This window comes from Triticum urartu, chromosome 6, assembly GCF_003073215.2.
Source record: "Triticum urartu cultivar G1812 chromosome 6, Tu2.1, whole genome shotgun sequence".
Lineage (NCBI taxonomy): Eukaryota > Viridiplantae > Streptophyta > Magnoliopsida > Poales > Poaceae > Triticum > Triticum urartu.
In genome coordinates, this window is record NC_053027.1 from 554,818,125 (window position 1) to 554,843,911 (window position 25,787).

Consider the following 25,787-nt stretch of genomic DNA (forward strand, 5'->3'; position numbering starts at 1 on the left):
CACTTGATTCCCCTTCTGTTTTGAGTAAGCTTGCGACACCTAAACCTACTTCTGCTATTCGTTCTGATATGTCGCATGTTATTGATGATGCCACTTCTGCTATACATGATACTTATGATGAAACTACTTCTATGCTTGATACTACTGTGCCACTTGGTGAATTTCTTGATGAACAACTTGTTAGGGCTAGAGAGAATGAAAATATTGAATCTGATAATACTGATGAAAGTGATGATGAAGACTTGCCTGTTATTCCTAAAGGTTATCTTTTTGATAAATAAGCTTCTTTAGCTATTTTAGCTTGCAAAGATAGATACGAACTCAAGAGGTTGTTAGCTAAATGGAATCAGCAATCTCTTAATGCTAGAATGAAACCTGACCCTGCTTTTGCTACTTCACCTATCCGTGTTACTGATAAGGATTATGAATTCTCTATTGATCCTGATATAATTACTTTGGTTGAATCTGATCCTTTTCATGGCTATGAATCTGAAACTGTTGTGGCACATCTTACTAAATTAAATGATATAGCCACCCTGTTCGCTACTGATGAAAGAACTTGTTACTTTTATACCCTTAAAATATTTCCGTTCTCATTAAAGGGTGATGCTAAGATATGGTTTAATTCTCTTGATCCTGGTTGTGTGCGTAGTCCCTAGGATATGATTTATTACTTCTCTGCTAAATATTTCCCTGCTCATAAGAAACAAGCTGCTTTAAGGGATATATATAATTTTGTGCAAATTGAAGAAGAGAGTCTCCCACAAGCTTGGGGGAGGCTTCTCAAGTTACTTAATGCTTTGCCTGATCATCCTCTTAAGAAAAATGAAATACTTGATATCTTTTATAATGGGCTAACTTGATGCCTCCAGAGATTACCTGGATAGTTGTGCTGGTTCTGTTTTCAGGGAAAGAACACCGGATGAAGCTGAAATTCTATTGAATAATATGTTGACAAATGAAAATAATTGGACACCTCCGGAGCCAATTCCTGAGCCTATTCCTAAACCAACTCCGAAGAAGAGGGGTATTCTATTTCTCAGTCCTGAAGATATGCAAGAGGCAAAGAAATCTATGAAAGAAAAAGGTATTAAAGCTGAAGATGTTAAGAATTTACCTCCTATTGAAGAAATACATGGTCTTAATTTACCGCCTGTTGAAGAAACATATGATCTTAATCCATTACCTATTGAAGAAACTCATGGTCTTGATAACCCGACACAGGTAGTAAAGGTAAATTCTCTCTATAGATATGATAAAGCTGAAATCCCATTTACTAAATTGCTAGCCCATGCTTAGATGAGTTTGATAAATTTATGGCTAAGCAAGAAGACTTTAATGCTTATTTTGGTAGACAATTGAAATACAATTCAAATATGCTTGAACACTTGGGTGATTATATGGCTAATGTTAAAGGTGAACTTAAACTTATTAGTAAACATGCTTCTATGGTTACCACTCAAGTAGAACAAGTACTTAAAGCTCAAAATGATTTGCTCAATGAATTGAATAGTAAGGATAATGATAATGTTGTTAGAGTTATGACTAGAGGTGGTAGAATGACTCAGGAACCTTTGTATCCTGAAGGCCACCCTAAGAGAATTGAGCAAGATTCTCAGAGAAATAATATAGATGCACCTAGTCCTTCTAAAAGGAAGAAAAAGAAAAATGATAGGACTTTGCATGCTTCTAGTGAACCTATTGAAACACCTGAGAATCCAAATGATATTTCTATTCTGATGCTGAAACACAATCTGGTAATGAACCTGAAACTAGTGATAATGTTAATGATAATGTTCATGATGATGCTCAACCTAGTAATGATAATGATATAGAAATTGAACCTGTTGTTGATCTTGATAACCCACAATCAAAGAATCAACGTTATGATAAGAAAGACTTTGTTGCTAGGAAACACGGTAAAGAAAGAGACCATGGGTTCAGAAACCCATGCCTTTTCCTCCCAAACCATCCAAGAAAAAGGATGATGAGGATTTTGAGCGCTTTGCTGAAATGATTAGACCTATCTTTTTGCGTATGCGATTGACTGATATGCTCAAAATGAATCCTTATGCTAAGTACATGAAAGAAATTGTTACACTAATAAAAGAAAGATACCGGAAGCTGAAATTTCCACCATGCTTGCTAATTATACTTTTAAGGGTGGAATACCAAAGAAACTTGGAGATCCAGGAGTACCCACTATACCATGCTCCATTAAAAGAAACTATGTTAAAACTGCTTTATGTGATCTTGGAGCCGGTGTTAGTGTTATGCCTCTCTCTTTATATCATAGACTTGATTTGAATAAGTTGACACCTACTGAAATATCTTTGCAAATGGCTGATAAATCAACTGCTATACCTGTCGGTATTTGTGAGGATGTGCCTGTTGTAGTTGCAAACGTTACTATTTTAACGGACTTTGTTATTCTTGATATTCCCGAGGACGATAGTATGTCTATTATTCTTGGAAGACCCTTTTTGAATACTGCAGGGGCTGTTATTGATTGCACTAAAGGCAATGTCACTTTTCATGTTAATGGTAATGAGCATACGGTACACTTTCCGAGGAAACAACCTCAAGTTCATAGTATCAACTCTATTGGAAAAATTCCATCGATTATATTTGGAGGTTTTGAATTTCCTCTTCCTACTGTCAAGAAGAAATATGATATTCTTATTATTGGGGATGTGCATATCCCCGTTGAGGTAACATAGTGTTATTCGAAATTTCTCCGGTTCCATGTTATTCGGAATGAGTTCGTTAACAAGACTTGATCAACCTTGTTAGTGGATTCCTTTTGATGATCATGAGATGGATGAAACTAGAAGGCACAACCTTCTGTACCCCACTTTTACTTTCTGTTATTTATATTAAATAAAATAAAAATAGTATTTTTCTGTCTGTTATCTGATTATCCGTGCAATATAAAAATACCCGAAAATAAAAGTTCTCCAAATGCCCTGAAATTTAAATATGATTTTTTTCTGAATATTTGAGAATATTTGGCACTGAGAACACAGCAGGGGGGTCATCCACCTGGCCACGAGGGTGGAGGGCGCGCCCTACCCCCTGGGCGCGCCCCCTGCCTCGTGGGCCCACGGTGGCCCTCCTCCACTTATCCTTTCACCCACACACTCCTTCTTCCTCCCCCAAACACGAATATCTAGCTCAAACCCGAGTCCAAGCTCATTTTGCTGCCATTTTCGATCTCCTTGCTCAAAGCACCTCTCACAAAACTGCTTGGGGAGATTGTTCCTTGGTATGTGACTCCTCCATTGGTCCAATTAGTTTTTGTTCTAGTGTTTTATTCATTGCAAATTTTTGCTGCTTAGGTGACCCTATTCTTAACTTTGCATGTCAAATTTATATGGTCAAAGGTAGTTTTGATGCATGATATAGGCCCTAGGCACTTGTAGGAGTAGTTGCTATCAATATTATTGAGTTTGGTTTACTTTTATTTTGAAGTTACTAAAAATTTCAGAATTTTTCAGAAAATAATGAAGAGACTTTTGAGGGGCTCATCGAGCCGAAGCTTGAAGGAAAAGGCACAGAAGCCCAAGTATAATCTGCCTCGCACCGCGGAGGTTCGGTCGTGTGAATGGCCTTCCGATGATTTCTTGAGAGCAGTCGGGATTTATGAAGATTTTTATGAATTGGCTAAGAATGCAGGCCTCATCGCTTTCCTCCACGACCAACGCGATCAGTATCTCTTACTCACAAATATCTTTGTGCAAAATTTTCATTTCCATTCTAGGAGCTCACCACCTACGGTGGAGTTTTATTTACATGATGAGCATAAGGAGATGTCACTTTATGATCTTTGTCGGGTTTGTTTGGTCCCTTTTGAGGGCACGACAGAGGAACCACATCGCAGCGATGTGGATGGGTTTATTGATATCATCACTATAGGGGAAACGAGGAAGGTTTCCGATGCACGAATCACTAGCATACATTTTTCTGTTTTACGCTATTTTGCATTATTTGCTAGTCGTTGCTTAATTGGTCGCGAAAACTGTGGAAACCTTAGTGTTCCTGATATTATTATTTTGCTCCATGGTTTATTCAGTGATAACTCTGTTAGTATGGGCAGCATTATTGTTAAACGGTTAAGTCTGAACCGTATAAAGGGCCCCATCTTGGAGGCATCTATGCTTCGCGCCTAGCTGCACATTTTAACATACCTATTAGGCATTATGAGAAGGAAGAAAAAGTGATGCCGCGTGTTTATTTAGATTATAAGAGTATGGTGGCACATGATTTTATTGTTAAGAATAGGGAAGGAGAGCTTAAATATAAATTGTTCTTTGATAAACATCATCCTGAGACTATTACCCTGCCTGCTGCTACCTTGTTTGATTTATCTGCAGGCCAGTACCTTGTTCCGTTAGAGGCTATTCACGCCTATCGGACCCCTACATCAGCCATAGAGCCAGATCTGGAACCACAAGTTGATCCTCCACGACAGTCTAATTATCAGTGGGATCCGGAGATGATTGCCAATCAGTGGCAATCGGAGTCTTCTTCTTCGTAGTACGACCCGAACTATTATTATGGATATCCGCCAGGCCAGCCGTGACCATAGACCAACTTAGGCCCAAAAGCCTAAGCTTCGGGAGTACGTATTTCTCACCGACATTGCATTTATATTCACACACTCATTGCGAGATGTCGGTGCTCATACTTTTTCATTGTATCATCCATGCTAGTTTATTTTCCTTTTTATGTTTTCTTCTTGTGTGTTTAATAAACCTTAAGAAAAACAAAAAAATTAGTTGTAGCTTTTAATTAGTTTACTTTCCATGTTTGTAGTAGTAATTAAAAAGAAAACTCAAAAAGATTTCATGTTCTTCTTTTACTTGTTGGGAGCTCTCCCGTAAATAGTTTTATTTCTTTTCTTTTCTTTGGGGGTCGATAGGAGAAGACCATAATTAAATTGTTAAAGTGGCTCTTATACGCATTATTGTTGATCTGACAAAAGAGCCCATATTGCCTTGTCTTCTCCTATTTATTGAATGCTTACAGATTCCAGCTTAGTCCAATGCACGAGCACTATTATTATTCACACTATTCGGTCGTGCAAGTGAAAGGCAATTGTGACGATATATGATGGACTGACTGAGATGAGAAAAACCGATATGAACTCGACCTCTCTTGTTTTTGTAAATATTATTAGTTCATCGTTCCTGATTCAGCCTATTATGAATAAACATGTTTGCAATGACAACTAGAGATCATAGTTCTTGTGCCATGCTTGATTAGCTAGGAGCTTATAATGGTTTAACTTGCGTGCCAACATGCTATTAAAATAGTTGTGATGTGGTATGATAGGGTGGTATCCTTCTCTGAATGATTTAAGTGACTTGACTTGACGCATGTTCACGCATGTAGTTGAAACAGAATCAACGTAGCCTTCACGATATTTATGTTCATGGTGGATTATATCCTACTCATGCTTGCATTCGGTGTTAATTAATTTTAATGCATGTTCATGACTGTTGTCGCTCTCTAGCTGGTCGTTTCCTAGTCTCTTGCTAGCCTTCACCTGTACTAAGCGAGAATTTTTTTTGTAATATATTTTAGTAACATTTGCTTGTATGCAATATGAATATTTGGAGTGATAATATGATAATTAAAACTAAAAATACATATGCTTTATTCTGTTTCATTATTCTACTATAAATAACTTATAGATGTTTGAATGTTGAATAATTGAATGTTGGTTATTGTACTAAAAATACATATGAATATTGTGTTTGATTATGCTTTATATGTAAACCACTTATGATATAAATAGCAATAATAAAATGAAAATTCTCATAGATGTTTGAATGTTGGTTGTTGTAGTATTGTTTTTTCTTGTACTGTTGCATGTTGAGATGGATTTTTTCCATACATGTTACAAGATGAGATGCTTGCATATTGAGAGAAATATGTGAGGGTAGCCCTTTAGATATAGAAGATAGAAGATAGCAATGTGTATTTTTTGCATAAAAATGATTAGCGGTGTCACCTGCAAAAAAAAGAAGAAGAATAGCGGTGCGATGGAGCCCTTTGGCGAAGATCTCAGCCATGACAGGGAAATGGACCGAGAGACCATTAAGATATGCCTTGGAGGAAGAAGGAGGTGAAAAGAAAACTTAGTCATTATTCAAAAAAATTTACCAAACCCTAGCGCAATGAGGACCTCTAACAAGAAAGTGCGGCTTTTCAGAGAGAAATGTCAGCTAACCGAGTCAAATGGCTTGGTGATATATAGCTTGGTGAAAAGACTTTGTCTCATTTTTGGTTGAAGGTCATGGAGAAGATTGAAAGATGCAAAAAAAAATGCCGCTAGTATATACTCCCTCTGTTCCTAACTATAAATCTTTTTAGAGATTCTAATACAAGCTACATATGGATGTATGTATACAAACTACATATGAAAAGACTCTGTCTCCTTCGTGGTTGAAGATCGTGGAGAAGATTCAAACATGCAAAAAGGAAAAATTCCACTGAGTGCCGCTCCGCTCCGCGGCGGAGTTACGGAGCGGAGAGATTTCGGACGGCCTCTTATATTTAGAAACGGAAGGAATACATGGACCCTTGATAAAGGTGCTCTGTCTGGCCGAGAAAATGTGGTTGAGAGCTGGCGCTGCCCTTAAAGCAAACAACTCGGGAAAGAAACTGCCGTTTTTGTTTTTGTGTGAAGCAAAGAAAACCTAATGCCAAGAAAAATAAGACCACGAGTAGACACGAGGAGGAGGACAGGGCGGAGTGGGTGACACACTGGCAGCACAGTGGACTTGAGTTTAGACTCTAACTAACGAACCTGCACCGCATCCTCAGCACAGCCTGCACAAAGCGTATTCCTCCCATGTACCACGGGGGGCACGGGGCCGGGATACCGCGTACGTCCACGGCGAACAAATTTCCCATCCCCATACAGCCTTTCCCGTCCCCCCATTGCTCTGGATTCATCATCCTTTTCCGTCTCCTGCTCTACTAAAGATGAAGAATAGCCGGAATGAAACACAGCTGTAATGTAGGAGTAGTACGTACACACAAACGCGGCCCGAATCCGTGGAGGGAGAAGGGAACAAATGGAAGCGACCGGGCAGGGCAGCGCGGGCCCGGCCTTCTCCTGTCCCGTGCCATCAAACCCTAAAGCTCCTGCTCTGCTCTGCTCTGATGATCTACGTACTACGTACTACTACTAGACAGTTAGCGAGGGCCATCCGTCCGTCCATGGCGGGCCACGACGGCGGGCGAAGCTTTCCGTTAGCTGCCGCGTGTCATTAGGCGGCATATGTATGTACACAGAGAGAGCACGGCGTGGTCATTTCTGTCAATTCCTACTCCCTAGAGGCTAACAGAGGTCGTTGGCCGGCCGGCCAGCTAGCTAGCTAGCTAGCGTGGATCGACGCGGACGGCGGGGGCGGCGACAGGGGACGGGCGGAAGATCACGGGCGCGCCGTACTGCGGGTGGAGCAGCATGAGCACCGTCGGCGCGTGCACGTACTTGGGCGACGGCCTCATCTCGAACCGCTGGAGCAGGACGGCGACGGTGAGCTTGGCCTCCAGGAGCGCGAGGTTCTGGCCGATGCACATCCGGGCGCCCAGCCCGAACGGTATGAACGCCAGCGGGTGCGCCGCCGCGCGGGCCGCGCCGCCGGCGAACCGGGCGGGGTTGAACTGCGCCGCGTCGGGGCCCCACAGCCCGGGGTCGTGGTGGATCGCCATGATCGGGATCAGCAGCTCCGTGTCGCGCGGGATCGCCAGGTCCCCGAGGGCCACGTCCACCTTGGCCCGGCGGATGGTGGCCACCGCCGGCGGGTACAGCCTCAGCGTCTCGTTCAGGATCATCCCCACCTGCAACGGGACACGGGGGAAGAAACAAGGTGAGTCTTTTTTGTTTTTGTTTTGCCGCTGCGTGCGGAGTTACCGTAATGCCCCTCCGGCCCTCCGGACGGTTTTCAAAGATCGTCTTTTTCGGTGGTGCTTTCGGTTTCGGCCTCGGAACAGTGGCGCGCGGGTGGCGTACCGTTTTCAGCTTGTGCAGCTGCTCCTTGGTGGGGAGCTCGCCGGGGCCGCACACGGCGAGGACCTCCTGCCGGGCGCGGTCCTGCCAGTCCGGGTGCATGGCCAGGAGCACCGTGGCCCAGGTCAGCAGGTTCGTGGTCGTCTGCTTGCCGGCGAAGAAGAACGTCTTGCACTCCTCCACCATCTCCTCCACCGGCATGGGCTGCGACCTCTTGTCGCGGGCATTGATCATCAGCCCCAGAAGGTCCCTGAAGCCGCCGCCGCTGTTGCCCTTGTCCTTGGCGGCCGCCTCGTGGTCCTCGGCGGCGTCGCTGCGCCGGCCGATGAGCTGGACCAGACCCCGCCTGATCTCCCTGTCCAGGGCCCACGACATCCGGTTCTTCTTGGTCGGCAAGAACCTGCAAATCGATTGAATTGACGGCGCACACATGACATGAGTACAGAAGCATGGAGGTGTCAATGGAGAATCTCTGAGCGGTGACTGGTTTCGGTTGGGATTAATGTGGTATTTGACGTACCGGTAGCCCGGGACGAGCACCTTGCGGAAAGCCTCGGAGGCGAAGGCCATGAGGCGGCCCTGCATGCGGAACACCACGCGGCCCGAGGCGTAGCTGCGGCCGAACGTGGCGCGCGTGATGGCCTCTTCGGCCACCGCCTGGAACCACTCCGCCACGTCCACCTCGACCTCGCCGCCGCTCGCGCGCGCCATCGCCCGCCACCTCTCCGCCAGCGCCGCCACCGACCTGCCGACGTGCGGAACCAGCCGCTGCAAAAAAGAAAAATCGCCGGCGCGGCGCCGTGTCACTCGCTGCACTTGCACACTGACGACCAAGCCGGGCGGGCCAAAGAGATGCGCATGCGTTTCACTCGTACGTTGAGGTTGTCGGGGTAGAAGGCGGGGGCGAGGACGCGGCGGTGGAGGGCCCACTTGTCGCCGTGCAGGCTGACGAGGCCGTCCCCCTCGAGCTGCCGGACGATGGGGTGCGCCTCGTAGCGGTCGAACGCGTCGGCGCGCGTCAGGAAGATCTCGCGGACCAGCTCGGGGTCCGCCACCGTGAGCCGCGGCGTCGGCCCGAACCATATCAAGAACGTCGGCCCTGCGCCGCCACGACAAAGACCCAACCACCATTAAAAATCCATTCCACCCATCGATGGCGGAAACGCGGCTGCTGACAGCAAGAAACACGGAAGGAACACGCGAGGCGGCGCATGCGTACCGTAGATCTTCCTCCAGTAGTGGTAGAAGGCGAGCACCCGGGGCAGCGCGTTGTGGGAGGTGGGCGGCGACATGGGCTTGGCGGTGGCGTCCGCCATGAGCGCCACCATCTCCCGGACGCAGCCGACGAGGAAGCGGTACGGCGGGCCGCGCACGCCCTGCCGCGCGAAGTGCGCCTCCAGCCGCCGCGGCCGCCACCAGAGCGCGTCCGCCACCCGCGCCGCCACGTGCAGGAGGAGGCACGCCGCCGTGGCGGCGACGGCCAGCCCCCTCCACGTCGACCACCACCACTCCGGCGCCCCCATGCCGCTTCCTGACACAGAAGGGCGCCCGCGACAGACAGGGGTCCGATTCCTCGGCGCGCGTCCCGGGTCAGCACGGTGGGTCGCTCGAGTCGTGGGTCTGTTGGGCTGGTTTGGCAATGAGAGAGGAGCAGGAGGAGGAGGAGAGAGGGAGGGCGGGAGGAGGCGGGCGTTATATAGGGGAGCGGCCGGCGGCGTTGGTCGGGCCCAGCCAGCGCTCTGTTCTGCTCTGTTTCTGTTCACTCTTCGCTTTGGGTTTGTCCGGGTCAACGAGGTAGGTTTAAGCCCAAGCGTCCCCGGTTGACCATGCTGGGCTGCTGACGTGGCATTTCCAGTTTTCTGTTTTTCTGTTAGAAATTATGAAGGTGAAATGTCAAGTCCGGTTTGAAATTAAGAGACCATCGCCAAAAGATGAATTTGGAGACCCCTAATATGTTTTTTTGTTACTAATTAGTCCTATTGTTGTTTTTTGTATCGCCTAGGGTTGTGTTTTTTACCTCATCCTAAAATGTTGTAGAATATTACTAATTGGAGTACTTGACTGAGATTTTTCACAATTGATTAATAAAATAGCAACTACAATCTAGTTAAAAGTGCAACATGTATTATTTTTGCCCACCCTTTTATGTTTTTCAAGCATATGTTGCATAAGAAATTAGTCAACCAAGTTTCATTTAGCTAAATCGATTGAGACTCACGTAAGCAATCTAGCAAAACCCAAGAAATGTGAAGAAACTAGTGCCTTTTAGTGCCTCGACATTACTTCAAACTTCAAAAGTTGTAAAGGTGAGGAAAATCCGGAAATGGCATGTCAAAAGTATGGTTTGAAATTAGGAAACCATCGCCTCAAAAAGAATTTGGGGACCCTAAATGGACCACATTAACTAGAGATTTTACAAATTCTCGCTCTAATAGAAAGATAAAATGCATCTCATTTATGTTTTAAATCATCTTGCATATCAATCCATTTGTTTCAAAATATACTAAGGCATATCATGATTCATGAAGATCAACTTTATGTAACAATAACCCCATATTATCAATTTAATTGTAGATCATAAGAATTAGAACAATGGCACAGCTATGTAGAGGTCGGGGGAGGGGGGGGCGTAGCCCCCTCTCCCCTCCAGCCTTGCATATAACTATGAAGGTTTTTTGTGAGGCTTAAATGGAACGAAAAATTCTCATTGCCCCTCCACTTCTTTGTGATTTATACTTTTGCGCCCGGGAACTTTTGTTTAGCTCTACCACTGGATTAGAAGCTTATCTTTCAAAACACACATTAAATTTTTGAAGCTGAGAGAGTATATTACATGTTTATATATTCACTATCAATTCTAGTGGATCCATATTACAATGGTGAAGATAACATATAAAATTTACGAGCGGGCATTGTGAAATCAACAGGGAATATATATTTATTTGACCAGAAAAGAGTATCACTAAATCACTAGCATCGTTGCACCACAATAAACCATTGGTCGGTTGTCAAATTTCTTAGTTCTAAGTTCCCCCAAAAAATATGATTATATAAGAACATTATGCATTTACCTTTGCTTCTCAAATAAAATCACCAGAATCTTGAAAATATCAAAACACATTGTACTAGTGGTAATTAGAAATATTTACTATTTAAAACATAAGAATTGTAGAAATACTAGAATAATATTTCTATAATGAGGGCATGCTCTAATGTACATGTCAAATGATAGGAGTAAATGTCCTTGGCGTAAAATAAAATGAAAACAAAAGAAACATGGTACAATCACTTGGTAGATAGCAGAAAGTATAATCTAAGTAAAAAATGATAATACAAGTTATGTATATGGTACAAAGAAAGCATTTTATGAACTTTTGGTATATACTATAGGGAGGTAAGCAAATCTCTTTAAAAACACATTTTAACTATTACTTTAAATAAATAATTGAATTACTAGCACTTCTATAATTGGACTTAATTGTGATCACTTACATGTGATCGATCTGCAATAGAGATTGGATACCTCTATTGTCTTTGAAAAAACTCATAGAATGTATATAATGGTTGCAGGCTTTGTAGAATTTAAGAGCATCTGAATTGTGGTAAACTATGATACCCCCCCCCCCCTTTAATTTAAGATTGACAAGCGCACTTTTATTAAAATATGGGCCCATCTATATCTCAGTTGACTGAGATTTTCTCAAGTCTCAATCAATTTAGAAAAATTGCAACTCCCATTCATTGAAAAGTGCAAGATGTATTAGTTTTATTGCACCCGTTATGTTTTCCCAAGCATAGGTTGTATTCTTGTAATGAACCAGCAAGACTTCTTCGCATTTTTCTCCTCTGACCCTAGGCAGCTAGGGCCTACGACAAACTCTATCCTCGAGGATTCATCGGCGAACCCGTTGATTTGCCTCCCCTCTGCATTTCGCTCTGCAGTCAGTGACGAGGAGGGGAATCCCGATGCCTCTTCTCCAGTTAGTAGTTTAGGTTAGGGTTATTTTAGTCCTCGCAGGTGCGGCGTCGGGCCAATGGCAGTGCTTCTTATTTGAGTTTATTTTCTGGGCTCGGATCCTCCTTGAGTTCGTCCGTCTGGACATAGTCGACGAAGCGCCGATGCAAATTCCTGCTGTCTACTCGAGGCAGCGAGGTTAGGGTTTCTTGTCATGTGGTGAGATTTGGTGTCAGGTGCTTCAGATCTATGCAACGGTTCAACGGCGACGACTGCGGCTCCAGGGCGCTGATCCTTAGAGGCACGTGTACGAAGACTTTCCGGCTGTTATCGACAAGGTCAAACCAGCTCCGATAGAGAGCGGCCACAGTTGTGCGTCATCGGCTCGTTCTGGCGGCAGTAGTGGTCGTTCGGTGGTTTAGGAATTTCGATGTAATTTTTATTTGAGATACTTTGTGCTTCTGATGAACTTTTATACCCCCTCCGACTCAAATTAATTGACGCACACTTAGTATAATTGTATAGTTATACGAAGTATACATCAATTAATTTGGATCAGAGGGAGTAATATATTTGATGCTTATGCTTTTCATGAAAAATAAAGAATGACCAATCTAGCAAAACCGTCGAGATATCTAGAAACACATGCTCTTTTAGCTACAAACTTCTGATGCAAATTAATGTGGAAGGGTAGCCCAGAGCAGACCCGAAAACTTTAGTATGACCCGACCAGTCTATGCATGCTTCTCTACGCAAGTCATAACTTGCTACGAACAAGTTGTTTGTCTATCCTTTTCTAGGCCTCAAGTCGCTGGATTGCAGACGTCTTCCCCCTGCCTGCGTATTATACCTTGATGCGATTTATCGCCACGACCAATGATTGTCTTTACCTGCTAATAATAAACTAATTATTGGAAGTATATATGATTGGGGACACCCGAACCAGACAGCTTACACGTCCCCAAATTAAGAGAACGGTTGGACTAGAGCACTCATACGCAAAACTAAGCATATTAGCACCTGACCATGTCCCCAAATGGTGGACATCTACTGATGTATATCAGTCGTCTACAGTTTATATTTTTGGATTTGGACCATATGTCGTTCATGAATGCCCTTTACTTATAAATTACAAGATCATTACCATCATTTAGGTTGGCACTGCTTGAAGGGGTCTAGATTTGTGCTAGTGGGCAGTGGCGTGGATGGGGCTTCAGGGGCAAGAAACAGACCAAAGAGGCCGAAGTCAAATGCAGGCCTTGTCTCTTTCGGAGACAAAGAGGTCTCTATCGGGAGGTCGGAATTACCGACAAGTAAGTCTTACAGAGTCCACATTCTCCACTTGACCATGTCGTCCAAGGCACGCCAAGGGCCAAGATTGGCGACCTGGGTTTCCCGGGCCGGACACCGAAAGAAGCACAAGGATAAACAAATCCGGAGTTTTTCGTGATCGTATCAGGCACTACGCATCCTCAATCCTTCAAAATCGGCAATGATAATCCTCACATGGAAACAGCACAGCTGTATCTAGAACTAGTAATAGACACATAGGAGTGTATCAGTGATCCGTGCCAGATTCGTCAATCTCCAAATAGCAAAGACGGGAGCACAGACTTCTTCTTCTTGTGAAGAACAAAAACGGGAAAACAACGGGCGAAGCGGTAGAGAGAATGATTGGTGCTCCGGTTTGGACGGACGGGTAACGCAACGGTGGCCGTGGATAGAAAATGGTTGTGGACGCGCTCCCGGCCGCCACATGGAGCCCGAGCTGGCGACGCAACCGTAGGGAGGGAGGGCCGTGCATGCATGTTCTACGGGCCACGGCCGCATCTTTCAGCGACCGACGCAGTGTGCTCTGGCTGTACGCTTTGGAACTGTCCAGCCGATGATCAAGTACACGCGGAAACGATACTAAAACTTTTATCGGATGGGGACGAGTAGGCGGATGATACGTGCATGATTGGCTGCGAGGAGTCAACGAGAGCTCTGCGGCGTGGTGGTGGCGCCCTCGCCGTGTGTCGGGTTGCCGGCGTGGCGTGGCGCGTATGCTCGGGGCACTCTCCTGTGATCGGGCGAGTATAAAAATAAAAATTGGAGGACAGGCCGATCCGAAGCCGGGAAACTAGGTGGGCGCGCGCGCGGGAAACGACGGGCGATCCCGGGACAGGCGCGGGCGTGTCGCAGCGGCGCCGCGGGACGGTGCCGGGCGGGAGGAGCACGATGCTCGGGTTTCCGGCTGGGTGGTGGGCGCCCCCCGCGTCCCGGGGCGGACGGGGGCCTCGCCGCGCGAGCCGCGGCGACGGTTGCTTGCCGCCGCCGCTGCCGCCCGCGCCGGCTTGAAATGCTGGGAGGGAGGAGGAGGAACATTCCTGTGCACGCACGTCGTCCCGGCCGGGGTGTCTGACACGGACGGACTTCACATGCATGCATGCATGCACGTCCATGCACGTCTCGCGATCCCAGGGTCCATGTCACCCGTTGATCCCAGCTCTCACGTGAAACGTGTACAGTCCGCAGAGAAGCCGGCATCTTCTCTCTCGGCGCCTCGGCCTCGGCCTCGGCCATACAACATAGGCCTCGCTGCTGGAAGGGTGCCGATCACGATCAGCTGGGCAATTTCCCACACCGACACTGCATTAGTTTAGACTGTGTGCAAGGCTTGGTTTTCCACGAGACGGATGACCGAGGAACATCCAAGATTCTTCACCTCCATCGGAATTATTCCAAGTACCGATAAGACGGTCGACACGCGGAATAATATCGGGGGCGCGGTTAAACGCTCGATTAAAGAAAGATGAGTGCAACTCGGAAAATAATAGTAATAAGATGAGTGTGATGCACTTGATCGTGCATCGTCGGTCGCTGCTTTGCCTCATCTAAGCAACTAAAGTAGATACTATTATCAATTATATGCATTCTGAATCTTATGGAATGCCCGGAGGAGTCAAATGTCAAAAAGAACCCTTCACAATATTTTTGAAGAAAATAACCTTTTTTGTGCGAAACTTTTAATCTATACATCAAACATCAAGATAGTATAAAAGAACACCACAAATAGCAAAAATTAAGGACACCGATAAGTGCCACACGTGTGGGCGTTAGGGAGTCCGTCCACACATTTTGTGTGGTGTATAAGAGGAACAGCCCACACACCTACGTGTGGGCAAAACAACCAGCGCCAACACGCCTCTTTTTTCCCCTCCCGATCCCTCTCACACGCGTGGCAAAGTTGATAACGCTCACACGCCCGTATGTCAGGCCTCGTACCTCCTGGTCCCGCACGCCACGCGTGACAGTCACCGCGCGCCCGCAGTTGCCATGGTCCAGACCCTCGTCCATGTTCGTTTAATTGCAGTTGCCATGTCGCTGAATTACGGTTGCCATGTCGGACAACTGCAGTTGCCATGGTTGCTCAACTGCAGTTGCCATGTATGGTCTGATCTAATGTAGTTGCCATGATTTCATAACTTTAGGAGTTGCCACATACTAACACTAGGCAGTTGAGAGAGTTGCCATGTGCTCACAAGCATGCTAGGGCAGTTGCCATGTAAAAAGGAAGAGATGACATCTGCTTACGTGCACGTTAGGGTAGTTGCCATGTACATACACGTTAGGGCAGTTGCCATGTATCATGCAAAAACATATGGCAACTCGGTAAAAGAGAGTTGCCATCTGCTTACGTGCACACTGGCCAGTTGCCGTGTACCCTGCAAAACACATGGCAAACTCGGGTAAAAAAAGAGAGTTGCCACCTGCTTATAAAGGACACTAGGGGCAGTTGCCATGTGCACTGCAAAACACATGGCAACTAGCAGCTTGGGTGTGGTAGAGGAGACGGGCGTGTGGGCGAGATGACAAATGCCCACACACTAGCCCTTGTGTGTGCGTGCAAAGTGGCGTGTGGGCGAACTGCTGAACGCCTACACACCAGCCCCTCCTGTGTGGTGAAACGGCCGTGTGGGCGACCGGCTGAACGCCCACACACCAGGCCAGTCCTACGTGGCACTAAAAATATGCCAAGATTCATGCGCTCACGAACGGACGTGGATCCACGCGTGTGGGCGAGATGCAAACGCCCACACGTGTAGGCGTTAACATTTCTGAAAATTAAATCAAGTTTCATAGACTACTCAACGACGACTACAACCACGGAGCATCTCACTTTAGCTATATGTAAGTTGTCTCGCTTTTAAATTTGGGTATGTCAATTTTCTTACTGTTGATTATTTTTCCAAGATTTACGATGTGTGCTTTTTCATTTTTTTTCGCTGGATTTTTGACTTGCCCCTATTTGGGGTTAGTCGATTTACTTACTGGGCTTGAAGCGCACTAGTCGTTCTTTGCTTTTTCTTTTTCTTCTATTGACTGTTTTTTGTATTTTTAGTTGATTTTTTTCTTTAAGGTATTTTTGGATGTCGGGTGAGTATAAATGTATGCACACAAGTACTATATAATATGTGTGTACATTATACTTGAATACAAAAATTGCACTAGTGTATGCTTATTATTTGCATATTACAAAAGTGCAACATTAGTGCAAGGTTATGTGCAAGTTTTTTAAGTTTAGTTTATTTTATTTCATCTTAAAGGTGCCACAAATTATTCTTGCTTGAATTTGTTTTATTCTTTAAGGGTAATACCAATGTCGCGAATTCATTCCTTCTGATTAAACTTATTTTTTTGCAAAAGATCACCATTTTATGCCTATTACAACATATTACTGAAAAAAGAAATTTATGTGTAAAATTGTGTGCAAATTTTTCCATTATTTTTAAAAATTCGTTTCATTTCCTTTCTTCTTAAGGGATAGTATCAATGCCACTAATTCATTGTTTCTTAGAAATCATTGTTTTTATTTTCATGTGTGTTAAGTATGCACAAAATCACTATAAAATATGTGTGTAAATTATACTAAGCGCAAAAATTGTACTATTATATGCTTATTCTTTGCATATTACAAAAAAACTGTAATTCAAGGGCAAAGTTGTGGGCAAGTTTGGGTAATACCAATTTCACTAATTCATTCTTTCAAACAAAACTTTATCATTTGATTTTTTTTCATTTTGTTTCTTCTTTAAAGGGTAATATCAATGCCACTAATTTATACCTTCTTAGAAAACTTTTTCTTTTGTGAGATTTCCACCATTTATATGCTTATTCTTTGCAGAGTGCAATTTCATTACAAAGTTGTGTGCAAGTTTATTTTTATTTTACTTTTTCATTGCTTTCTTCTTAAAGGGTAATACCAATACCACTAATTCATTATTTCTTAAAAAACTTCATTATTTTCTTTGTTTGGTATTTATTCCCCTTTCTTTCTTCTTCTAAGTGTAATAGCGTAATACCAATGCATTTGTTGAAAGGTGAGAACATGTGCCATTTTGATGTTGTTACTGGGTTACGGGGTGGTAGGTTGCTTCTCCCACCTGCTGGTTTTGGGCTTCTAATCGTTTGTGAGCAAATGCATAGTTGGGTTGTGTGAGGGAAATCGACAAAATGAGAATTTCAGTAAGTCAATTTGTGTTGTATATGAGTTTTTTTTTCATTTGATCAGGTTTCAACGGCAGATGTAAAATCGAATAACCTAAATTGTAAATTCCGGCAACTATTCCATAACTGGTCCCCAATTATCTTGCTATAATTTTAATGTTTTTATTATGGTGTGTCAAACAATATCTGATGTTAATTCGCATGGTTTTATATTTCTATGGGGTTAAGAGTACATGACATTCTAGTGAGTCTGGTAAAACGCATTTGGGGTTATGTGTTTCCCTTTTTTTAGGAGTCATGTGAATCAATGGAACTCTTTTTGGGTTGTTGTATATCACAACAATAGCGACAATGGACAATATATTGCAGTGTATTTGTATGTATGTTACTACTATCATATGGTGCGATCATAGGGGTGAGTATTTGTGCATGTGTGTGAGCGTCTGCGTGTGTACCGTGTTTAAAAAAACCATCGTATGGCGCACCGGCAGTGGCGATCCAGCTTTCACTCTAGCCCGGCTCTATAATAGTCGAGATACATTAAGGAGCTAAAAGGGTATTCATACAAGTCATATTCTCGTCTTTGCTAGGTTCAGCGTCTTTGTTGGAGTTGTGTGATGGCAGCGATGTCTCTTAGTAGGAATAATGTCTCACGTTTGAGGGCGTGTGGAGATTTGTCTCCGTCGAATCTAGTGGGATTAGGTCAGTGATGGTCTTTGGAGGATCTGTTTAAATTCGATCTTCATTCGTGTGTTGGCAGGTTTGATCCTTCCAATCTACGAGTTTCTTCATCGGCGGTGGTTGCTGCTCTGGCGCGCTGGTCCAGTGGAACCTTAGAACAACGACTTTGCGGCGGTCTATTGCAATAAGGTTTGCCCGACTCCGGCGAAGGAAAAGCGGTGGCGGTGGCGTGCCTTCAGCTCGCTTCGGTGCTTATAGCTGTCGCTAGTTGGTCCATGGACCTGATTCTAATTTTTGTTACCTATGGTGTCCTCTGCACTGCCATGGTTGATTATGAACAGATCAAAAGCTTTCCCAAAGAAAAGAAAATTTATGAAATCCGCAAGTGGTAATTGTTAAGCTACCCCTTTCATACGAGAAAATGACTCCCAGAAAGCAGGTGCACTTTCGGCCATACATGTGGCCACCGTCTGTTCCAACGACGATCTCCCATAGCCAAGTGCATGACAGATCTAACCAACTAGCCAACTTTGCCCCTGCATGCATCCCGGAGCCAAGGGCCGATCGATCTGCTTAATCGCTGCGCCGAGGCTGCATGGCGCCAAGTTGCGCTCGCGCCGGTGGCGCTGGCGCATGCGATGCGTGCTTCCGCGCGACTTCGCTCCCCGCTCGCTTTCTGCGCCGGCCGGCCGGCCGGCAGGATCCGCGCAAAAGCGAAAGGCCGGGCCTTTTGGTCGCGCATATATTTCCTCCCATGATGCAATCGCGCATAACGAACTAGTACTACCCGGTCAAAAACGCGATTCGGGCTTCGACTCGACGACGACGTACGTGTAAAGGCGGCCTAACCTAACCACCCCCGCACGCACCGCCAGCCAGCCAGCCAAAGGAGCCCAGGCGACGCGCCGAAGGAACCGACATGTACACGCTCGACACAGCTCTGCCCAGATAGCTACTGTGCCCATAGTTTTCTCCGCTAGCTTATACTAGTATTAGTAATATGCTGGAGCTTTTTCTGGTTGTATCATCGCCTGTCATAGGCGACTACGGTCCGGCGAATTAAAAAATGGGCACATCGTGTTGCAGTTCCGTCCGTTCTTGGTCCTTGGCAGCAGCTTTTCGCACAACTTGGTCGACAAGTTTACATGCATGCTGATGAAAAGATCTCCAAATGGCGGTCGGCGTCCGCACACATGGCATGCGCACGCGTTGTTTGTTCGACCGCGTCGGTAGGCCCCGACGTGAACGTCAAAAAAAGGTGCCGGGAGTCGGTACATATGGACGTAACTTACTGATCGGTTGCCGGGACAGCGAGACACGATGCTGCCCGGCCGCGGTGCCAGTGCGGTGGCCTTTCCCGGAGCTGCCGGACGACAGCAAAGCGCCAATGGCTCTCGGCCGGGGGACAGCAACAGGACGCCGCAGATCGGGCGGACTACGAAATATCATGCGAGTCAGTGTGAGTGTGAGTGACCCTAAAAAAAAAGTGTGAGTGTGCATGCGCGAACGGGTGGCCATGCACGCGAGATGTGTGCTCCTCGTGGATCACAGCTTTTGGTAACACCGTCTCTTTCTCTTCTCCTGGTGTAGCTAGCTAGGTTTGAAACTGAATGGAGCTTGATTAGCTAGCTATACGGCCGGACGGCCGGGCGTGTCACGTCATCAGGACGACAAAACGGTGTTAGCCAGACGTACATATACGAGACTTATGACAGGCTGAACGCGCGTGGTCGTGTGGACGTGGCTTGCTATCTGACCGCACGTCCTCTTTGCCCATGCATGGCTCACGCCCCCGTGCATGTGACCAGCGGGAGGAGGCCGGTTCGGTCGCTGTGGGCCGGCGGGCCCGACCGAGGAGCAGCAACAACCGGCAGATATGGAGCCCAGGAAGGAGCGCACGATAAGTACGTGCGCCCGGCCGCCTCCGCCCAGTCAGTCTCCACCTCCACGTACATGGGATGGGGGGGCCCGACCCCGGCGACAGCCGCCGTCCTCCGCTGGCTTCCTGTCCCTCGCCGACCCGGCCGGCGCACGCGGCGCCAACGTGCGTGCCGGCCGCAAATCGGCGTCGCCCATCATACGCCGGCCGGCCGCGCGCGCGCTTCCGGCGCTTTCAGTTCCAACCCTTGATCGAGGCTTGAGTAGCTGATCAAGCTCCTCTGGCCGTCGACCCGGCCGTGCAGCTCACGCCCATGATAGGGTGCCAGGACGTCTGTGCGTGGCGTCGCTGTCAGTCCATTCTGCCGCGCTGCCGGTCTTGGATCATGGTGCGTGCGTGGTTGAATGTCTTTGCGCACGTCGTTTGCATGCACTAGTAGCTGCTAGGAGCCTTTGTCATCGCCGCCTGACGTTTTTCTGACGTCGAAACTCGAAAGCAGACCCTTGATCGTCCGAGAGTTTTTGGTGTGAAAATTACGTAGCGACACTTCTGTTTTTGGCTTGCAGAAGTACTACTTGCATGCAGAGATGCTATATATGCTACTAGCGCCGGAGGAGGGCTTTGGGTCTGTCGTAATTGAAACAGACTGTCGATTAACCTGCACTCTTTGGGGCGTGGAGGACGAGCGGTCAGAGGCCTCCCAGGTAATCACAGCCATGAGGAGCTATGGCGCTGTTTGGTTCAGATTTTATCAACGGATTCCGCTACGGCGCGGCAGAATCTGAACCATAGGGCGAACCCAGCAGAATCCGATTTTAGAAATCCGCTGCCAAAATTTGAACCAAAAGCGGAAGCAGCCAAGGACGTGCTTTTCAAAATCTGATTCCGCTGCGGGTCAAAATCTGAAAAAACTGTATCAGCTGGTTTGTCAAATGACTTACATCTTTCTCACATCAGATTTTTCACAGCTGTTTTTCCACAGCAGATTTTTCACAGCTGCTTTTAGAAATCCACAGCCGAACCAAACAGGGCCTATGTCTCACATTCTCAGGGATCTAGTCTTCACTACGTTGGTCTTTTTTTTTCCTGAGCAGATTCACTATGATTTTTATTTTATTTTTGAGTAAAGCAAATTCATTATGTTGGCAGAGAAGCTAATGGCGCAGCCCATTCTTGTGCTAGGGCTGCACTTGATTGTATAGATGCTACACAACCCGACTGGGCCAGCCCAATGACGATGCGAGCGGGGAGACCAGGCGCTGACCCAACGAACCGACCCGATAATGAAAAAACGGCTACAATTTATAAATTCATAACAATAATGAAAAAACATGAATATTTTTTGAAAATATGAACAAATTAAGGTTTTTGAACTTTCTTTTGCAAATGTGAATATAATTTCCAATTTTGAACATTAGTTTGGAAAACATGTGCATATTTTGGAAAGTTCTAAAAGATGTTTGTAAATCTGATTTTTTTATTTTTTTTGAAAAAAAGCAGAGAAGAGAAAACTTGGAAAAAAAGAAATAGAAAAAGAAAAAAGGAAACGGAATAAAACGACATTAAAAAAGGATAATAATAGAAAGAAATAGAAAAAAATAGAAAAAAATGGTTCAAAGAACCTTCTAGAGGGTTCCTAAAACCGATAGAACAGAACAGGGAAAGGTCCCCAAAACCGGACCGTGAAAACGGAATGCGTACAGCTCAGGGCCGTCCAACCGCTCGACCTATCATCAATGTGAATGTACCACATTTCGACGGAAAATGCGCCGAATAGGGAATTCTACTGTAGCATGCATACCGCAGCTTGTGGTTTGAATATTGGTGGACAGTTTTTGAAAAAGAGTGAACATTTTTTAATTTTGTGAATATTTTTTGAGAACAGCTACATTTGAAACGAGTTTTTTTTTAAAAAACAGACATTTCTCACTAAAACTAACAAAATTTCAAATGCTGAACATTTCTTGGAAATTGTGAAAATAATTCAAAATTTCGATTTTTAAAAAAATTCAAACATCTTTTTAAAACAGTTTTTGGAAAAATCTGAAGTAAAACTTGAAACTCCAATTTGTTTTTCAAAACACGATCAATATGAAAAATGTGAGCAATATTTGTAATTTGGAACACCTTTTTGAAAAAGCGAACACTTTTTTAAATTTGTGAATTTATGAAGAAACAAAAGGAGAAAAAACCACTACAGAAACAAGGAAAATCTGGGAAAAATAATCTGTTTCCCAAAACCTAGCCAGCTTACAAAACATTTAAACAACGAAATGGGTCAACTAGCTTGATCGGCGTTGTTCGTTTCAACAACATTTTGACGCAACGATCATCATACAGGGTTACCGGACGAAATTAGAAAATCTGTATTTGCGCGTGGGCTGGGTCATCACCCCATGCTTAGCAAGGAGAATATCTATTATCGCCACTCCAAAAACCGGGGTCTACATCACATATTTGTCGAGTCCAAATGAGCAGAAGAAATGTCCTGACATGGCTGACCAGACCACGCAAAACCCCGAATAGACATTACACAAACTCGACACCTCAATAGACATGGGGAGACAAGGATGCAGTGGCAGCTCTGCGGTATATATACGGCATGTCTAGGATCTAAGTCTTTTTATCATAGAAAAAAGTTTTAAAAACAAAAATACATGAATAGTTTCACTGTTGGCCCACCTGGCCCATTGGGATGTATCCGCCATTGCGAGGCCACCATGTCAATGTAGTTCAGTGAGAGGTTAAGGGGCGTGTGACTACAAGAGTTATGCTACCTCGGTAAGTTCGGTGCAACTGCTATTGCATGTAGAGTTTAAGTTTGTGTCCTCGCATAACTAATCTTTCAGACCTGTTGAGTTTTTGTCCGTGTGTCTTGGTGCTTATCTTGTTCGACTGCCTACACTTCTAAGAGATAATCACTGATCCAAATTCGTTCGTCACTCATGGCTTTCTATCTTTTTGGATGGGCGAATTAAGGGGCTCTCCGAAATACTTATTGGTAATCAATTTTGTGCAGGCATGCGGTTGTCAATGCCACTACTTCGGTCTAGTTGCAATGTCTTTGTCGAAGGGAGAATCTCGTATTTTAAAATCTATTACGATGAAGAAGGCATGTCTAAAAGATTTCATTGTAATTGTTAATTTTAGAAATTACTTTGTAGTTTCTTGAATATTTGATCCAAATCATTGTATTAATAATGGTTCTTGTGTTTTAAATAAAGTCACCAGCATTTTAAAAATAAGACCTTTATTTTTTTCAAAATGCTTTTGTTGGAGAATAATACCCCTAATTAGCGTTTTTAGGGGACCCCTAATTAGCGATTTCGAGTGATTTGGGAGAGAGATGCGCCACCTTTAGCATTCGTAAATGGGCCAGGCCCAGTGTGCATTGGCAAGCGAACGTTTCGGCGAGCCAGTCGCAGGAGCGCTCAGTGGCACAGACTATTTTTTTCAGACGTTGCACACAGTTTTTTTTATACCACTAAAAAAAAGACGTTGCACACACACCGCAACACATGTGTGCAACAATTGAGTCAGGCGCTAATTATCCTTCTTTTTTCGATCTATTCAACATGTGCGTGCATCCGCTTAGTTTCAAAAATATGTTCACGGCGCATGAAAAAAAATGTTCAACAATGTAAATTTTGTTTCTAAAAAATTTCCATGACATTTTAAAAATATTGATAACATGTAAAACGTTGTTCTCGTAATTTTGTAAAAAAGCGTCCGTACCACTTAAATTTTTGCATGAAATTGAAAATGTTCAAGCGTTGGAAAACATGTTCATAACATTTGAAAAAAAATCACGCAATTTTTTATAGATATTAGTAACATATAGAAGACCTTTGTGCCAGTTTAAGAAAATGTTCATGATAATAAAAAAATCATGTATTTTTTTTTTTGAAAAATTGAACATGTTTTAAATATATTTAGTGTCTATTTATAAAAATATTTAATGTGCATTTGATATATTACTACTTATTTATGGTGCCTACCATAGTGGTGGGCGAAGATGATTGATATGTGGTGTGACCTTGTGTGGCGGGAGAAACACCTGATGAAAATGGCTGATCTGTTGATGTTAGAAGGCATGTCACGCCATAAATGAAGTCTCAACCGAACAGCTCTTCGACAGGAATGGTATGTGCAATACCATCACCAAGTTCGTATCTAGGTTTAGCTATGTTTATTAATCATAATGCTTTATATTGCACGAGAGACAACATCCCGATACCCAGGCCCATGAATTTACGGCATGGGTACATGGCCATATGAAAAAGGGCCCGGACTAGGCGTATTGCATCAACCAGGCCAAGGGAAGGGTCGAGGGAGCTCCTATTCAGCGCTACAGGCGCCAGTTAGGCTAACTGGCGCCTGCAGCTGGGGCAAATGGGTCGAATCTCTACAGGCCCAAATCAGTTCACAAAATTGAAAAAAGTTCATCAATTTTGAAAAAGTTCATCGTATTCGGAAAACAGTTCACAAAAAATGAAAACAGTTCATCGATTTTGAAAAAAAGTTCACCGATATTTTAAAAAAGTTCACCGGTTTTGAAAAAAGTTCATCAAATTTGAAAAAAGTTCACCGAGTTCGAAAAAAGTTCATCAAGTTTGGAAAAAAGTTCATCGAATTAAGAAAAAAGTCCATTGAGCTTGATAAAGTTCATCGAGTTTGAAATCTGTTGAACCAAATGGGCCGGCCCATCTATCTTTGCCACAGGCGCCGGTTAGCAAAATAACACATTAACCGGCGCCTGTGGCGCCAAATAGGAAAATGCCAAGGGTCGAGGCATACACTTTATCGTTCCGGGAGAGCCACGGGCCATGAGGATGATCTGATACATCATCCCATTGATCTGGTGGCGGTCATGAAGGCAGGAGAAGGGAAGAAGAATGATCACTACTATCTTTGCGATGTTGCAATCTCCACATCCTCCACTCCCAAGTTGTCTCAGATCCGAGAGCAAAGCATGAGCTCAAATGCTTCCAAAGCCTGGTGCATCTATGATTCCCGAGCTCCAGGTTTGTATTTTCATTCATCCTTCCATGTCCTTACAAGTTTACATTATTACATTGTAACCTTCATTTCAGATGCGATGGCATACTATAAACCTAGTTGGATGAAGAAAGGAACACACAGGTGACAAAGCTGCAGTAAGAAAGGAGGTTATGGAAGGAAGCCAATAGAAGGCACGTGGAAGAGAACAATTATCTCCAAAAGCAAATAAAGATTAGTTATTTTCCAATAATAGTCATCAATATTAACATAATGAATTCTTTGCTACAATATGTACTCGGTTTTATTGTGACAACAATAGCCATAAAGGCACGTGGAGTAACAAAAATAATCCGCATATGCACTTTGATTGTGACTCGGTTTTATTGTCTACCCCCTCCTTCACCTTTCACACTCCTAAAGGCCGTGTCCACGAACTTGATCTTCCGTGCCGAGAGATTGTGTTAGCGGAAGCCTGTGTTTGTGTTCGTACTTGTGGTTGATGAATTGCAAACTTTGGGTAGTTGTACTTGTTATTGTGTGCTTCCAAACTAATGAACTTGTGTTTCTGCTTGTGAATTTGTGATATATGTTGAGCAATGGCTTATAATATGTGAGACATGAATTGTATATGTGTGTGCCTATTGCAGGGCTAATTGCAAAAGTAATTTTAGAAAACCGTTGACCGAAGGTTTGCCGAGTGTCGCAAAGGCATGTGTGCCGAGTGTGCGCCACATGACAAGGAGCACCTGGAGAATTTG

At 44.6% G+C, this 25,787-nt stretch overlaps 1 protein-coding gene across 1 annotated transcript; it reads right to left on the reverse strand.

Moving 5' to 3' along the window:
* Window positions 1-6,907: 6,907 nt before the first annotated feature.
* LOC125515311 (cytochrome P450 734A4-like) lies at window positions 6,908-9,684 on the reverse strand. Its single transcript, XM_048680762.1, has 5 exons — window positions 9,243-9,684; window positions 8,899-9,122; window positions 8,544-8,791; window positions 8,027-8,423; window positions 6,908-7,854 (listed from the first exon to the last, which is right to left on the reverse strand). The coding sequence occupies exons 1-5, from the start codon at window positions 9,544-9,546 to the stop codon at window positions 7,393-7,395; spliced, it is 1,635 nt and encodes a 544-aa protein (XP_048536719.1). The 5' UTR covers window positions 9,547-9,684; the 3' UTR covers window positions 6,908-7,392.
* Window positions 9,685-25,787: the final 16,103 nt, after the last annotated feature.

Bases quoted from the DNA above. Each gene is read 5' to 3' on its own strand.
- LOC125515311 (XM_048680762.1), bottom strand. From the start codon at position 9,546: ATGGGGGCGCCGGAGTGGTGGTGGTCGACGTGGAGGGGGCTGGCCGTC. The intron at 8,792-8,898 runs GTACGAGTGAAA...TCTTTTTTGCAG, and splicing joins TCTACCCCGACAACCTCAAC to CGGCTGGTTCCGCACGTCGG. The intron at 7,855-8,026 runs GTACGCCACCCG...GTCCCGTTGCAG, and splicing joins AGCTGCACAAGCTGAAAACG to GTGGGGATGATCCTGAACGA.